The 18,669-nt window shown below is 43.2% G+C and overlaps 1 protein-coding gene across 3 annotated transcripts in view; it reads right to left on the bottom strand.

The window, feature by feature from the left end:
* The window catches only part of pde4d (phosphodiesterase 4D, cAMP-specific), a 464,086-nt gene that overhangs the window by 210,998 nt on the left and 234,419 nt on the right, over positions 1 to 18,669 (bottom strand). The window contains exon 1 of one of the 3 annotated variants that reach the window (XM_060932307.1): positions 1,751 to 1,926. The exons of the other annotated variants lie outside the window; for them this stretch is intronic. Coding sequence (XP_060788290.1) covers positions 1,751 to 1,827 — 77 coding nt within the window. The 5' untranslated portion in view covers positions 1,828 to 1,926. Of the gene's footprint in view, positions 1 to 1,750; positions 1,927 to 18,669 lie in introns of those variants that run through there. 3 annotated transcript variants of the gene reach the window in all.

Here is an 18,669-nt window from a genome sequence, read left to right as displayed (position 1 = left end):
TGCATAAATATGACCTAAAACATCATCAGATTTTCACACAAGTCCTAAAAGTAGATAAAGAGAACCCAGTTAAACAAATGAGACAAAAAATATTATACTCTGTCATTTATTTATTGAGGAAAATGATCCAATATTACATACCTGTGAGTGGCAAAAGTATGTGAACCTCTCGGATTAGCAGTTAATTTGAAGGTGAAATTAGAGTCAGGTGTTTTCAATCAATGGGATGACAATCAGGTGTGAGTGGGCACCCTGTTTTATTTAAAGAACAGGGATCTATCAAAGTCTGAGCTTCACAACACATGTTTGTGGAAGTGTGTCATGGCACAAACAAAGGAGATTTCTGAGGATCTCAGAAAAAGCGTTGTTGAGGCTCATCAGGCTGGAAAAGGTTACAAAACCATCTCTAAAGAGTTTGGACTCCACCAATCCACAGTCAGACAGATTGTGTACAAATGGAGGAAATTCAAGACCATCGTTCCCCTCCCCAGGAGTGGTCAACCAACAAAGAACACTCCAAGAGCAAGGCGTGTACAGTAATAGTCGGCGAGGTCACAAAAGACCCCAGGGTAACTTCTAAGCAACTGAAGGCCTCTCTCACAGGTCAGGACGGCTTCCCATCATTGAAAGAACAATGAATTCTGAATTATACCAGCGAATTCTAAAGGAAAATGTCAGGACATCTGTCCATGAACTGAATCTCAAGAGAAGGTGGGTCATGCAGCAAGGCCACACCCGTAAACACACAAGTCATTCTACCAAAGAATGGTTCAAGAAGAATAAAGTGAATGTTTTGGAATGGCCAAGTCAAAGTCCTGACCTTAATCCAATCGAAATGTTGTGGAAGGACCTGAAGCGAGCAGTTCATGTGAGGAAACCCACCAACATCCCAGAGTTGAAGCTGTTCTGTACGGACGCATGGGCTAAAATTCCTCCAAGCCGGTGTGCAGGACTGATCAACAGTTACCGCAAACGTTTAGTTGCAGTTATTGCTGCACAAGGGGGTCACACCAGATACTGAAAGCAAAGGTTCACATACTTTTGCCACTCACAGATATGTAATATTGGATCATTTTCCTCAATAAATAAATGACCGAGTACAATATTTTTGTCTCATTTGTTTAACTGGGTTCTCTTTATCTACTTTTAGGACTTGTGTGAAAATCTGATGATGTTTTAGGTCCTATTTATGCAGAAATATCGAAAATTCTAAAGGGTTCGCAAACTTTCAAGCACCACTATGGCATCATTACTGTATCATGAGGCTGGAAAAGCTACATGATGACACGCGTATCACAGCTATGATCGCGAATCCAGGACAGAATGCCAACCCTATGAATGAACTGTTTATAAAACACACTGTTAAAATCTGGCTGACACAGAGAGAGTCACAGAGGTGCTGTCAGGAGCTGCGCACTGATGAAATGCTAATCATGCTTTCTAATCTGTGTTTGATTTACACTCTGGCTGCAAAAGTCACTCGGGTGTTTAATGCTGCAGCGAATGGCAGGAAATCACTCCACCATTAAACAGCAAATTTATATACTTAACCTCAGTATCCAAAATGAAAACTTTTCACTCTTATTTTTGCATTGAAAAAAAAAAAAGGTTTTCTTTGTGGGGGCCAGCCAAATGTCCGTACAAGGCCGAAACGATCAAAATTACTATATTTGTTTGGCATTTGGTTTCTACCAATATATAAAAACATACACACACACACACACACACACACACACACTCACTCTCTCACCAAATCCAGGAATGTCTTCTGAATGGAAAGTCACTCAAGTGGATCATCCTCCTCTCTCTTGCCCTGTAAGGCTTCATGAGGTCACAGGTGGTCTATATCTGTATGACCGGAGTAAAATGCCTCCTTCTGTCAGATACCCTGCTCTGAATCTCATGCTGTAGTGTGCAGCTCGACACCACACATCCGCTCCATGAAAAACTCATAACACTTGAGCTGGTTTACTTAAAAAAGTGATCCACTGCTAAGCTTTATAAAAAAATATTACCCATTTCCTCCTCCCATAAACCACAAAGAAAAATACCAAACCCTGCACTGGAACTATGCTATCATATGGCGTACAATAGCAGTCCACTTAATACAGTTTCTGTGGCGCTGTTCTGGCAGAGACCCAAACAAATTCCTGCTGCGTGTCCCAGTGACGATATCACCGCTTTGTTTTTTCCTGTCGCCAGCCATTTTTTCCCCTTGCAATCCCCAAGAGCAGACACGTGAGTTCACCAGGGCCATGACGAAGCACTTCCTCCACTCAGCCTCCTCTTCCTCTGCCTGTTAATGTGCGCGTGTCTTTACGTGCATGGCATGCAGGGTAAACAAACTACAGAGCTTTACAAGGCCAGGAAAAAGAGCTCACTTGGCTTTCCCTGGCGTCATGCAGTCAACCTATTGACCTGCTAATGAGACTGAAAGCTGACCTCTGGCTCTTTTGGATTGCTGATCCTCTCAGGACTCTGTTCTTACCTCAGCAGAGACATCTTCTGGAGCCTGGCAGATACATGTGGAGCATGTTTAATCCCTCATTCCCAGTGTTGTTTTTGGCACTGTGTCCCCCGGCTTCTTGCTGCCCATTCTCTATTCGTGTAGCGCTCTGAAATCTTTCGGACAGAAAAATCCCCTGGTTTCTTCACAGACCTTCATCTTTCAATTCGGCTGATCGTCCATCTTTTCATTTCCACTCTCTTTAACACCGTCTGCACCTCTGGTTCATGTAGACCGATATGAGCAATAAATATTAATGCACGCTCTTATGTCCCTGATGCGTTCCATTAAATAACACTGGAACAAAAGCTGTAAGATCACATGCTGCTATTTCTGAAATGACAATTTGTTTTAGGAGCTACACTGACCTGCAGTTAGTGAGCATCAGGTATCACATTTCTATAAGAGCTGCATGGTGCAAGCCGACAAAATCGGCTACAGGTAAAATCCTAAGTGTAGGATTTAATAACAGCGTTGATATATTAACTACATACTAATGACACAGTATATTAGTTTCAGCAACATGACCGATTATTGCAATTTCCAGCAGTGAGTGAGTGTAAGAACTGTGAGCTGGTGTTTCACTCAACCATACAACTTTTTGAAAGGATTTCGTTTTGTCACGAATTCCATAACATCTACATTTAAAGGGGAACTGAAGTCATTTTTAAACTTGCTTTATTTCTTAATTAACGTGTTATTCAATTCAGGGCTTTGAACCAGTTCAAGGAACGAAAACGAAAACCGGGAACTTTTTCCATTTCACATGGAACAGAAACGAAACCAGAAACTTTATTATTTTTTATGTTCCGGAACAGAAACGCTTATTAAAAATAATGGTAACCGGTTAATACCGGTTTTTATTTCGTTCCTCAAAGTTTCCGTAGCCTACAAATAAAAAAGCCATTCTCCTCCTGCGCAAGTTTCTATGACCCGCTGGGGTTCACTTCCTGTGTGACGTTCGCTGACTGAATGGAGAGAGCGGGAAGGTGGACTGCTATCACGTCTCCACGTGATAATAAGTGCATTACTGAGTGTCTGAGCAAAGAAGAGCCTGAACGATGCAACCTCCCTATTGGCTGTTTGTAAAAATGTATCAATTGTTGCCCTTCCCACGGGAATCATCGTGGGCTCGAGAGACGAGACCTGACGAGTTAGTTTGTTGGTAGCAGAATAAAATGTCTGGACACAAATCGGGTTTTCAGAAAAGGAAAGAAAATAAACGGAGGGTTGAAAATACAAAAAAGGAGGCAGAAAATGCAAAACGAGTTTTAAGGTAGGACAAATGGTTACTTTTCTGAGGCAGCCCGCCGTGGCTGCAGGCTTTCAGTTGTGTCATTGAATGGTTACTTTTCTGAGGCAGCCCGCCGTGGCTGCCTGCAGGCTTATTTATTATAGCCCATTTAGTTAAAATAGTTGATATAAAATGTTTATAGTTATGTGATGGTTGTCCTGATTTAGACTGGTGTTTTTTTTTTTTTTTTTGGGGGGTTGCGCGATGTTGCACCCGGGTCCAGATTAGGGCAGAACCGGCCCTGGCTACATTTCAGGTGTAGTTTGTTTTATGTATGTATGTACTTGCATAGATGTGTACTTGGTCTTCCAATATGGCGCCTAACAAAATCTCGCGGCGCGGTGACGTCATGCGGTAGCCCTCTATAGGGCCTGACTAGCCTTTGGTAACACACTAAACGAATTATCTTTCATTTTTGGCACTTTTTCTGTTTGTGTAGATGGGAAGACATACTGAGAATCCAAATCGCCAACATCTGAAATAATAATAGTTTTGAATTATTTCTTGTCTTATTTAATGAAGGTTGTAATAGAATTAGCCTACATTTGGCTTAAGCTGGATGAGACAGACATAATTTTATAGCCATTTGTTAAACAGCTGACAGGGAACGTAATTAACCGTTCCGGGAACGAAATTTTTTTGTTCTAACCGGTTCGGGAACGTCTATTTAATGGTGGAACCCAAAACCGGAAACGTTAAAATTCCGTTTCTGTTCGGAACGAACCAATAGGAAAAAAATTCTGGTTCAAAGCCCTGATTCAATTACATTTCCAGTTTTAGTAACCTTATGTCATGAATCGTATTGGCAACTAATTGCAATTAAATATTATACTTATCGGCCTATTCGGTTTTTAGCCGTGTTGAATTTGGTTCATTTGGTCCACGGCGGGCGTCGCTTATCCGCGCGATCTTCACGAGACTTGTGCGAGACTTCGAAACGTGAAGTGTCAGCCAGGTGTCAGTGCCGCCATTTTGAAAACTGTTTTCCAAACGAAATATTGCACAAAAACGAGTTTAAATGACGATTACTGCCTACTTTTTTCAAACTTTCCTGATTGCTATCAAAACAAACAAAACTTCCGGCTTGATTACGTCAGCATTCGAAACAGGGCGCGCACGCCTTTTGACAACGTTGGCAGATGTTGGTCACTTTGATTTCCGCTGTACGTTTTACTTCCGTCCTACGATGTCTCGCACAGGTCTCAACGAATCTCGTTTACGGCCATTGCTTTGACATATGGACTGATATATTACACAGCGTATTTCAAACACTCATAACTTGCTATAGCAGTGACAAAACACCTATCAAAAAATGCATTCCTATATTTAATAAAATGGGATAAATAGAATTTTGATAATAAAAAAATTGCCTTCAGTTCTCCGTTAAAATCATCACCTGTGCCAGAATTACAGTACTTGGCAGCCATTCTTATTAACAGTTATTATCTCTTCCGGTCGACAGGCGATGAGCTCATGCCATCACGTGTTGTCTGTCATCCAGTGTCGTCCACATTTCACGAAAATCGCTTCTTCTCTCTCAATTCTTCACCGATTTTTATTCTTTTTGGCAGGAAGGTAGGTCTACCTGGGGTGCATATAGCTTCTACCCAAATTTGCATAATTGTAATTAATAATGAAGATATGGAGTAATTAAGCCCTAACAAGCAGATTCCACACAAATCGCTTCTTCTCCTTCAATTCTTCACCGATTTTGATTCTTTCTGGCATGAAGGTAGGGGTACCTAGGGTGCATATAACTTCTCCCCAGATTTGCTGAATTACAATTATTAATGAAGTTATGGACTAGTTAAGCCTTAATGAGCAGTTCAACAAAAACCGCTTCTTTTCAGTCAATTCCTCGCCGTTTTGGATTCTTTCTGGCAAATAGGTCGGTATTCCTAGGGTGTATATAGCTTCTATATATAGCTTGTATATAGCTTACAATATTTATTGTGCAAAGTGGCCCACTTTAGATCGTTGCTTCTGGACCAGACGGGGCCGGAGTGAGCTACGCCATCATTGATGGTCTCTTTAGATATTCCATTTACAGCTTAATATCAAATGATCTCTGCAAGTCAGATTTATAAATGATTTTGACGCACGAGCATTACCCATTCATCTGTCGCAAACAGGTTTAGCAAAAAGGATAATAATTTTCTTGATGCATAACAGCAGATCCTATTGCATTAGCCAGATCCTCCTCCACATAACGGCATTTCCCCATAGCAGAATGCAGCAGATGGAGCTTTAAAATATCAATGATCTGCAACTGCAGGCGATTTTGGTCAGCCCTCAGCGCGCTCTGCTTCCCTCATTAATTCGCAAGAACACGAGCCAAAGCAAGCATGGCCGGGTGGGAAGTGGCTCACTTTGCAGCATGCCTGGATGTGCAAACGGATGTGTGCTGTTCCTAGAAGATCAGCTTTCTAAAATTGTCGGAAAACCAGACCCTTTTTAGATCCCAGATTTACAGAGCTGTGATGCTTGAGTGTTATGTTCCATTGCTTCATTCATTCTTTTTCTACACTGATTCATTATCCATTGCAGGTGACAGGTGAGCTGGAGCCAATCCCAGCTGACTTCAGGTGAGAGGTGGAGTTAAATGTCACCAATCTATCACAGGGCTAACACAGAAAGACAAACAGCCATTCACATTCACCCCATGGGTAATTTAGAGTAGCCAGTTGACCTGATCTGCATGGCTTTAGACTGTGGGAGGATTTTGACGCACAAGGAGGAAACCCACGCAGGCATGAGGAGAACATGCAGACTTCATACAGAAAGGGCCCAGTTGGCTGCAAGGTTTGAACCCAGAACCTGCTTGCTGTGAGGCAACAGAGCTAACCACTGCACCACCAATAACGATTATGGCTCCAACTCATTAGAGGATACATTTTTTTTTTTGGATAGGACAGTGTAGAGAGACAGGAAATGAGCGGGAGAGAGAGAGAGACGGGGAGGGATCTGGAAATGACCTCGGGTCAGAATCGAACCCGGGTCCCCAGATTTACGGTATGGTGCCTTAGTCATCTGAGCCACGACACAGGATACATTTTGGTATCTTCATGTATTATAAACCAGATTTGTTGTTCACAGAAGGTCTCGGAACAATAATATTAGTCTCAGAACATTCATATTAAACTACAGAATCTGATTAAAAATACAAAGTGTTTAAATATTTTAAGTAAACACTGTAAATGTTTTGATGCCTAATCCAATTGAATTCCAGCGGGAAAGGAAATTCTGAAATAATGGAAAAATAAATCCATTTAGGTAGAGTGATTTGGCTTGGTGATAAAATATAGATAGTTTTGTGTGTGTGTGTGTGTGTGTGTGTGTGTCTCAGCTGAGAAGAAAGGAGCTCAGGGATTTAATGGCCTGACACTGCACTATTCCAGAATCTCAGTAATGTTTCCAGGACATTTTAATAGAGTTCCTCATTTTAGTGTTTTTCATGTGTATATACACAGAGCTGGTCTATACAAAGTACTGTGCAAAAGGTTTAGGCCCCCTATTATTTATTTTTTTCAAACAATTTTTGTTATAGATTTCTCTCATCTCATCTCATTATCTGTAGCCGCTTTATCCTGTTCTACAGGGTCGCAGGCAAGCTGGAGCCTATCCCAGCTGACTACGGGTGAAAGGCGGGGTACACCCTGGACAAGTCGCCAGGTCATCACAGGGCTGACACATAGACACAGACGACCATTCACACTCACATTCACACCTACGGTCAATTTAGAGTCACCAGTTAACCTAACCTGCATGTCTTTGGACTGTGGGGGAAACCGGAGCACCCGGAGGAAACCCACGCGGACACGGGGAGAACATGCAAACTCCACACAGAAAGGCCCTCGCCGGCCACGGGGCTCGAACCCAGGACCTTCTTGCTGTGAGGCAACAGCGCTAACCACTACACCACCGTGCTGCCTGTTATAGATTTCTATTTTATGATTTCTACCAGGGGCGATTCTAGCATCTGATCTTTGGGGGTGCTTAGCCCCCAGAGCTGACAGAGGCACCTGGCTTGAACGACAGTGTTTCCACATTTATTCCGCATTTAGACTAGACTTAACTAGACAAGAAGACTAGACTAGACTTATGCAATGTTTTAACAGAAGCTGACCCAATAAACTATGATATCTACACATTTACAACCACTGACACAAATATTTACGTTATATTTTTAACTAAACAAGACCTACTACTGCATTTGTAATGTTGGAGCTATTCATTTTGAACAGTGGTAATTGTTAATTAATGTGTTATTGTGTACTGTGTAATAATAGTGTGTATTATTATGATTTTACATTAGTTTACATTAGTTTATATTTTTTGTTATATTTGTTATATTTTGGTAGTGTTCTTTTGAAAATGTAGGCTATATCCAAACCACACTCACTGTCCCCCCAGACAATGACCAGGGTTTGGATTTGTGAATGTTAAGCAAACGTAAACGCTATGTTACATTAAATAAAATTGACTAACACATGGTGGTCTAGCACCGTAGCACTTGTACAGCTCTGCACAAAAGTATCTCGATATGGATGATAAATGTCGTTTTTATCATTCTGTTCATAGACCAGGGAACATCAGTATTGCATTATGCATATTATTGTGTTGTGTTTAACAATTGTAACTCCAGTCCGTACCTCCACATCTCGCTATGCCAGTAATACTCAGGTGCTACTTCGAGTTCCTCATCGGCGTGGAATCCAGTTAAAAAAAATCACCATGTCGTAGCAAGCACTCGCGCGGACAGGCAACCCAATCAGAGGGGACGCAAGGAGGAGAGGGATTTTACTGCTCATAGAACTATCACGTAACAGGTGAATTCAAGAACACACACACGCCCGCGCACACATTCATTGCGCAGTGCGCAAGGGCACTTATTTCTGAAAATTACGTCCAAAAGCAGTGTTTTTGAGGGTGCTGAGCTAGGGGGTGCTGAGCTCGTTTTTGGGGGTGCTTGAGCACCCCCAAAAATAGGCTAAACATGCCCCTGATTTCTACATTATCGAGTCAAAACATTACAAAAACATTTTAGAGTTCCAAACGTTCGTTTTCCAGCACAGAGTTAAATGTTGCCAAAAAAAAAATGTTCGTATCGGAGCAGCATATGACATAAGAGAGCACGTTTCAGATTAAAAAAGAAAACATAATAAAGGCTGCTGGGTTTTGGTGCAAAATTAAGAAGCAAGTGTGACAGTCAAAGTGTCCAGAAGAACTGTGGCTGGTTCTGCTCAGCTCATTTCCTTATAAAACTGCACTCATTGGACCTGAGACTACTATTTTTTTTAAGCAAAGGGTCGTGTCGGGGCGGCACGGTGGTGTAGTGGTTAGCGCTGTTGCCTCACAGCAAGAAGGTCTGGGTTCGAGCCCCGTGGCCGGCGAGGGCCTTTCTGTGCGGAGTTTGCATGTTCTCCCCGTGTCCGCGTGGGTTTCCTCCGGGTGCTCCGGTTTCCCCCACAGTCCAAAGACATGCAGGTTAGGTTAACTGGTGACTCTAAATTGACCGTAGGTGTGAGTGTGAATGGTTGTCTGTGTCTATGTGTCAGCCCTGTGATGACCTGGCGACTTGTCCAGGGTGTACCCCGCCTTTCGCCCGTAGTCAGCTGGGATAGGCTCCAGCTTGCCTGCGACCCTGTAGAAGGATAAAGCGGCTAGAGATAATGAGATGAGATGAGATGAGGGTCGTGTCTCACCAAATATTGACTTTGTTTCATTTATTATGGCTGACTGCTGTTTATTGTATTTTTTTAATGTTGAAACGTTTCAGAATTTTTAAGCCATTTTGGTCGACAGCATTTCTTTGCATGTGCCTAAACCTTTTGCACATACATATATATATATTTTACACACACTTCTAGGTTTTCTTAATTTGCCATGCTACAGTAAACAGGAGAAATTTAAAATAAGCAGCACTCTGTTAAGAGTCTAGTTGTCATGTCTGGAATCTGATATTTCTATGCGATCCAATGCAGTTTGATTTGTATCGCACTTTGGAGTTCTCCCCCAATTTGATAACCTGAAAATTTCCACCCACCCCAGTCGCCACAACCGGAGAGGGTGACTCCTTTCACATGTGATTCCTCTGAGCTATGTGAAGCCAGCTAATCGCACCCTTTCAAACTAATGCTCAAGGCAATGTAACACACTCAGAAGAAAGCGCTAGCTAACCTCTTCTGCATACATGAGCTCATATCACTATGATTGACAGGGGAGAGTGAGTACGCCATCCCTCCCAGCTAGAGAGCATAACCAAATGTATCATGAGCTCCTGGCGATAGGGTGAATGCTATCAGTTTTATAGAACACTTAACAATAGGGGCAGTACATAGCAGGTATTTAGCAGACGTTCTTATCCAGAGCGATGTACAATGCACCCAGAGCAGCCCAGGGAGCAGTTGGGGGTTTGCTCGAGGGCACTTCAGCCATTCCTGCTCGTCCAGGGAATCAATCTGGCGACCTTTTGGTCCCAAATCTGATTCTCTATCCATTAGGCCATGGTTTCCCTGACTTGGCTTCATTTCCCTTACTTATATAGTACTATAAAACACCACAGAGCAAGCTGTTATAGGAAAATAACAGTTGGAGTTATTGTTACCATCCTGGGGTATTTTTCCCTCGTGTATAAGTGATACTTCTTGTCCATTTATGGTGTGGAATATGTACGAGAAGTTAATTCCTGTTATTGTTTATATTATAAACGCTATAAACAGTCATTCCTTCACCAGCTTCCCTTTTTTTCTATCTCTTGATGTTAACAAGACAAAAGACGCATCTGTACCCATCATGTACTTGGGCAGCACGGTCGTGTAGTGGTTAGTCTTGTCGCCTCACAGCAAGAAGGTTCTGGGTTCTAGCCCAGTGGCCGACAGGGAGGACCTTTCTGTGTGGAGTTTGCATGTTCTCCCCGTGTCTGCGTGGGTTTTCTCCGGGTGCTCCGGTTTCCCCTCACAGTTCAATGACATGCAGTTAGGTTAACATGGCCTTGGGCTGAAGTGCCCTTGAGCAAGGTACCGTACCTAACCCCTAACTGCTCCCCGGGTTAGGTATGTATGTGCATGTGTTCACTGCTTCAGATGGGTTAAATGGAGAGAATGAATTTCACTGTCCTTGAGTGTGCATGTGACAAATAAAGGCTTCTTCTTCTACTTCACTGACGAGGATGGGCATTAACCCAAGTCCGTTATGACGTGACTGCAAACGTCGGCTATGGAGAAAGGAGTTTAAGTGTTATCAGCAGGGAGGCTCATACATGTGAGTTGAGAAGTTCAGAATGAGTATTGCACCGGGTTTCTATGGTGGGGTTTACATTAGACCGTATCAGCGGATCATCAGGTTAACGTTTTTAAAACGATTAGTGTGCACACAGCAACACCAATACACGATTCGCGTGCACACAGCAACACCAATACACGGATACGCTCGGCTCCGCAGGCATCCTGCGCTCCAAATCACTCCGCCCTGAACAGCGAGTGCCCTCTGGAGGGTGCGCACTCCGGCCCTGCGCAGCTCACAGAGCGCGCGAGTGAAGTGGACAAGCAATGATTCGGGACTGAGCCGCTGTGTGTGTGATCCCAGCGCATATCACTTACCACTTGCAAGTGGAAGGATGGCAAGCCTAAAGACAATCATAACTACACAATGGGCAGTATTTGCATCAGTATTTGCAGTATTTTCATACTTTTATACTCTTTAATGAAAGGTGATACAAGGCGGAAGTCCGCGCCGTTTTTCAGCAGTCGCGTCACATGACCAACGCCAGCGAATCAGGAAGGTGGATGTCACAGTGACGTTGTCCAATGACGACGCCAGCTAGAGCTCAGCACAGCGTATCCGCGTATTCTCAATGTTTACACCGGACCAGACACAATCTAGATTGAATACGTGGACCCTGGCGGATTCCCGTTTCCAGGCGTTTCCAGGCGTTTTAATGTAAACGGACAGTGCATCCACGAAGAAAACGAGACAGATACGGTCTAATGTAAACTTGGCCTAAATCAGCCAGTCTCCCAGCTTTCTGAAATAGACTTTCTGCATTGCACCATCACTCTTTATCTGTCTCCAACGTTTATCATGTTTTCCCTGATGCTGGCAATTCTTTCAATTAATGGCACAGGTTGCATTTCCTGTCCTCATCATAATCGTCTCACAGGTGTCATCGTCATGAAACCGAACAGTTAGCTGGAGTATTTTAGGTAGAGTCTGAGCAGGAAATAAATGGGGACAACTTTAGCACAATTGCTGCATAGAGCATTATAACTCCAGCTGTGTGAAATAGACCGCAAATCTGTTGTGGCATTCGCCTTCAATTGCACATCATTTATGAGCTCAGGAAAACAGAGGAAGCTAAAAAGGGTTTATTTCTGGAGGACTGGCAAATGAGGAATGTGTGAACAAGCAGCTGCCGGAACTGCTTATCTACAGGGGCTGAGCAGTGACTGTGTAGTGCCATATGTTTTACAATATTTTCTATTTTACATTTATTTGTGTAGTGACATAAGGACAAAATAAAGTTACCTACAGTATAGTTATTTAAATAGCCCTAAAGTTGTGATTAACCGACACGGTTTACAAAAAGTAAATGATGTTTATTTGTGCTTCACAAGACAGGAACGATATTAATTACCAGAATTAAATAACAAGATATGAATACTTATCTATCAGCGTTATTAATGGTTATTCATATAAGACTCCGAAGCTCTTAATATATACACTCCATTACTTCTTGATGTACTAAGGATTAGTGCATGTTTTAATTCATCATTATGAAAACATAAGCTAATAAGGATTATCGCGTATCTTGTTCTACAGGGTTGCAGGCAACTGAAGCCTATCCCAGCTGACTATGGGCAAGAAGCGGGGTACACCCTGGACAAGTCGCCAGGTTATTGCAGGGCTGACACAGAGGCAAACAACTATTCACACCTACAGTTAATTTAGAGCCACCAATTAGCCTAACCTGCATGTCTTTGGACTGTGGGGGAAACCGGAGCACCCGGAGGAAACCCACGCAGACACGGGGAGAACATGCAAACTCCACACAGAAAGGCCCTCGCCGGCCACTGGGCTCAAACCCAGGACCTTCTTGCTGTGAGGCGACAGTGCCAACCACTACACCACCGTGCCAACCTAATAAGGATTCATATATTACATACAGTATTTGTAGCCCTGGGCGGCACGGTGGTGTAGTGGTTAGCGCTGTCGCCTCACAGCAAGAAGGTCCTGGGTTCGAGCCCCGGGGCCGGCGAGGGCCTTTCTGTGTGGAGTTTGCATGTTCTCCCCGTGTCCACGTGGGTTTCCTCCGGGTGCTCCGGTTTCCCCCACAGTCCAAAGACATGCAGGTTAGGTTAACTGGTGACTCTAAATTGACCGTAGGTGTGAATGTGAGTGTGAATGGTTGTCTGTGTCTATGTGTCAGCCCTGTGATGACCTGGCGACTTGTCCAGGGTGTACCCCGCCTTTCGCCCGTAGTCAGCTGGGATAGGCTCCAGCTTGCCTGCGACCCTGTAGAAGGATAAAGTGGCTAGAGATAATGAGATGAGATTTGTAGCCCTTATAGTAAAGTGTTTCCACTTTTACTGCACGAGTATGTTTGGAGCACTGAGCTCTATGTAAAAATCTGGATAGCTCAGAGCCTATTCCCCACTGTAGAGACGAGTGAAACTGTCATATCCGATCAAATTTGCCCCAAGAAAAGTATCTCCTGACTTTTTTTCTCTTTCATTAGCTCCTCTTATTTTTTCAACTTTACCCCCATTCCTTACATACAGTATCTTTATAGCTCTCTGCTTCGTTGTTATTTTTTTCCCTTTTCCAGTTCAGTCTCTGATCATTTTTTGAACGGCTCTTTTACTACTATAATTATTTTTACAGAGATTATTTCAGTTTTTCTTTGTAAAGAACATCATATATTGGACGCCGTCCGGGAAATAAGCCGTTGACCAGGAAATATGACCAGCCCTGATTTAAGAGTACTTATCAATATACTTGCACTCGATTTAAGCTAAAATCATGTCAATAAAACAGACAAATCATGCCCATTTTGTCAATCTGTGCAAGTGGGTGTGACGTGTGTAGATGATCTACATTGTCAATTGTGTTTAGCCTGAGGTAAATGAAAATAACTACTGACCAAACTAGAACAATAACATCTCTCTTTTTATTTACATCCCTCATGGTCATTTCTGCCTAAGGCTCTGGTCCTTCTTTCATTTAGGCTACTGAGGCTAATTTACTCAGTTAATTTTCTTTTTGAATTTGAGCCGTTGAGCTCTCGCTCTCGCGTTGAATAACAAACACATCTAGACTTTGGCTTTGATCTCGTTTCGTTCATCCCAGATAACAATGTCAGATTTTCAACAAAAACAGACAAGACGATGAGACAGATTTTCTGTTAGTTTTTTTCTTTCACTCTTCTTGCAACCCCTCATAACATGCTATAGGGCAGGGGTGTCAAACCTGATCCATAAAGGGCCTTGTGGCTGCAGGTTTTCATTCCAGCCATGCAGCAGCACACCTGACTTGGCTCATTCAATCAACTGAACTGTCTTCACACAGTCAAATACTTGCAGCCACACCCACCCTTGATTAAAGGGTGGGTGTGTCAGTTGATTGAATAAGCCAAATCAGGGTGCTGCTGCATGGCTGGAATGAAAACCTGCAGCCACACGGCCCTTTATGGATCAGGTTTGACACCCCTGCTATAGGGGGTCCATGCAAATGGCGCTGTGCACACAGGTGTAAAAGTGATCACACACTACAGTATCACTACTCACAGGTGAAATGTCCATCCACAACTGTTGACTTGACGGTTTGTACAGTTCACTACTGCACATGCAGGCATTTTTCTTGTAATTTTTCTCAGCAACTACATAAATAACTTGTCCAGTTTTGTGTAGCTTCCAGTAGCTTAAATGCCCGTTCTGCTCCGCGATGTGAGTGGTAAGATGGCGGCCAGATGGTTTCACTTTGATGAGCCTATGAGCTCTCCAGATTTTTACATAGAGCTCAGTGGTTTGTACACACTAGGTCATGTGATCATTTGCTGAAAGAGCTGTGTGGATGCTCAATATTCCAGTTTTAATAAGTCATACTCAACACTGATTTATTGACTGGAACCCTTATGCCACCAACAAGTCTAGTCCTTCTTGACCCTGTTTGGATCAACTCCAAAATCTAACCAGTTCTAATCTGCTGGTTATAATGATGGTTCCATATAAATCCTACAAACACTGAACTGCTGGTCTTGAGCTACTGCGCTAACGAGAATCTTGAAACTGAGACACACACTTGGATGGTCCCGATGGCAAAAATCTGAGCTAGTCACTCAGTGGCAGAGGCATAAAACATCATTACAAGAACAAATATTCTTAGGGATTCACGTGTACACTCATCTGTGTTGGTAAACAACATTATAGAGATTAAACTTTTGTTCCGACACAAGGACTTGGACTTACCCGAATTTTTAACTGGCTCACTCCAGTCCTCGTCAAGGAATGACCCATCTACATCAGGGCCCTTCAACCGACTCTAAACAAAGACTGGGGGAGGTTCTGGTTATCGACAACCTTTGATCCTCTGCTCCAATCGCATAAAGTCACGTGCCGGAAGCAGAGGGTCATTCCTTGACAAGGACTGGAGTAAGCCAGTTGAAAATTCGGGCAAGTCCAAGTCCTCCTGTGTTGGAACAAAAGTTTAGTCTCTGTAATTCTTGAGGATCTAGATTGAAATGCTTAATACAACCTCTAAATAAAAGGTATTATCATATGACCGTACCAACCCATGCATGCGCTGTTAATAAAACCATTGGGAAAAGTCACGTGACTGGGCAGATGCGGATTTTTGAATCCAGTCCAGAAAAAACTGTATGCCGCCTCGGACCCGTTTCCCTCGCTTCCGCTGTTTTCACTTTGCTCTGAATTGTTATTCTGAAAAATGAGTGACACAGACCTAATTGAACACGCTGAAACTGTCGAAGAAAACGGAAAAAAGTACTTTTGAAAGAAGAAATTCACTTGTTTATATAATGACAACAAGAAAACACTGTAAAAACCTAAGTATGACATGAACGTTTTCAAAAGATTTCTTGCTGACGTTAAGGAGGAAAGAGACATAAGTCATGCCCTCGAAGGATCTAGACAGCTTGCTGCGTAGTTCTATATACAAGCGAAGAAAAAAGGAAATTTAGACTACAAACCTGACACTTTGTCTTCCTTTTCGCAAAGCATTCAATGCTACCTTGACAACAACAACAACAGACAGATACGCCATTGTTCGTTGGGGTTTTTTTTCTCCTGTGCATGTTATTTAAAAAAGGTCACATGATAAAATGCTTATTGACCGAGTTAGGTCGGGCCGGATGGGAAAATATTTGGCTCTTGGTCATTTGTACAGACCTTGCTGCGCTCAGTCCGTATGGCATGACCTCAAGCCAAATATTTTCCCATCCAGCCTTCCCACTCAGTCAATAAATATATATTCCTACCTCACACTCAGTGTTTCTGGGATGGGTTCTAGTTCCCTCTGCAACGTTATCCAGGATAAAGTGCTTACTGAAGCAGCAAAAATGAGCAATGATGCGGAATACTTCATGAGAATTCCAATGAATCCACAAACCCATTCTAATAGTTGATTTTCTCCCATCCAGTTACCAAGAGGTAAATAAAGTCAGGCCAATGATGAACGTCTGCTAATGTTGATGCTCAGTGGGGTTTTTCTTGCACAATTTTCTACATCACATAAAGGTCCCATCCGGAATATAAATACAGTAATTTGTGAAACAGTAAGGGACTAATTAGGGAAAACTTTAAATTTATTTGAAAGTGCTCAGAACGCTCTCCATTTCTGGATTTTAATGCAAGATTTGGTGCGTGGCGGCACGGTGGTGGAGTGGTTAGCGCTGTCGCCTCACAGCAAGAAGGTCCGGGTTCGAGCCCCGTGGTCGGCGAGGACCTTTCTGTATGAAGTTTGCATGTTGTCCGCGTGGGTTTCCTCTGGGTGCTCCGGTTTCCCCCACAGTCCAAAGACATGCAGGTTAGGTTAACTGGTGACTTTAAATTGACCGTGAGTGTGAATGGTTGTCTGTATCTATTGCCGCTTTTCCACTACCAACGCGGCTGAGCCGTGTCGGGCTGAGTGGGGCTGTTGGAGTTGCATTTCGACTACAACCGCGCTGAACCGTGCTGGCTGGAAGTGGGTGGACACATTGGGTGGAGTTAGCGAAAGTGGGTGGACGTCAGGTGATGTCGTTAGGCGGCGCAAACAGTGACATCAGTGAGCTTTTAAGCGGTAGTCTCACAACCCGGAGAGTAAACAATAAACATGGAGGACATGGAGTCGTTAGTGTTGCTGGTCTCGGTGCTGTGGCTTGTTGTCACCGACAACGCCAACAGATACTGGCAAGAGCGTATAGATGAGGCGAGGCGCATAAGGCTTCAGAAATTCTCGTAATTCGTAATTCTTCTTCCGGGTTTACGGTGTTTACAGATCCCAGCGTGCTCGCGGGGCGTGTGAGGACACTCCTCCTCACCAATCAGTGCACAGGGGAGTGTCTCCTCATGCCCCTAGCCTCACTCGGCTCGGTTTGGCTCGCTTCAGCCCCACTTCAAAACCGTGCGAGTTTTGGGGGCTGAGCAGGGCTGAAGCAAGCTGAGTCGTGCTGTTTTTAGATAGTCGAAACGCGAGCCGTGTCGGGCTGAAGCGAGCTGAAAAAGGGTAGTGGAAAAGGGCCATATGTGTCAGCCCTGTGATGACCTGGCGACTTGTCCAGGGTGTACCCCGCCTTTTGTCCATAGTCAGCTGGGATAGGCTCCAGCTTGCCTGCGACCCTGTAGAAGGATAAAGCAGCTACAGATAATAAGATGAGATGAGATGTGGTGTGTTTTCATTTGCGCCTAATGTTCAGATTCAGCAGCTGGTCCAAAAACAAATAAACAAACATGGACAGATAATCTTCAGTGCAGGACAAATATTATTTTGAAATTATACAGCAGATTTCACTTTAAATGCTCACTCGATGTAGTTAAAATGCATTCAGGAAAATAAGCTCTGAAGAGGAATGACATTCATCAAATGCTCCAGGCAAGCAAATTCAAGCAACAAATCAGTAGCTGTGTTCCCGCAGTGTGAAGCTAAATTATATCTAAATCTCTTCCTTATGGAACACTGCGAGTTGTAATGATTAACTGATGTGCTGGAGCTAATTCACATCATTAGATTTGCAACCTAAAGCCATTAATCAGTTAGAGGCTTTTTTTTTTTTTTAAGTTACCAAATCCTAAACATCATTAACGTACTAATGAAACCGCAAGAAAAATTGTAGCAAATAAAAACAAATGTTCAGCAATAAATCCCATTAGCAGAGAGACCACGAGTGACCAAAACAAACTCAGGTGTCAGTGCTCTGAGAAACCCAGCCGTGACATGTTCACGAGAAGGCGCAATTAGTGTCATGAAGCAAATCAACCCTTCTCCTCTGTTTGATGGATTAACTGGTGGTTAGAGCATTGGGGCCTACAGCAACAGGCTCGAGGAAGAAGAAGTCCAAGGAGCTTAAGTGCCACTTAAATTGCGAGGCTGTGAACTGCGGGAAATGATTTACAACACAGCATGTATTAATACAATCTGTATTAATAATTACATCAATGTAATTAGATCCAAAGAGAATTACATTCACCGGCTACTTTAATAGGAATCTGTTCTTGATTCTAAGATTCTTGTTCTTGGCTGCAGGAGTGGAACCCAATGTGTTCTTCTGCTGTTGCATGCTGAGATGCTTTTCTGCTCAACACTAGGGGTATGTACCAGTACTGTGTACCGGTACTGTACCGTGAAAATCGATTCGGTACAGGTCCAAAATACC

Source organism: Neoarius graeffei, chromosome 10, assembly GCF_027579695.1.
Source record: "Neoarius graeffei isolate fNeoGra1 chromosome 10, fNeoGra1.pri, whole genome shotgun sequence".
Lineage (NCBI taxonomy): Eukaryota > Metazoa > Chordata > Actinopteri > Siluriformes > Ariidae > Neoarius > Neoarius graeffei.
This window is presented reverse-complemented; position numbering and strand designations above follow the sequence as displayed.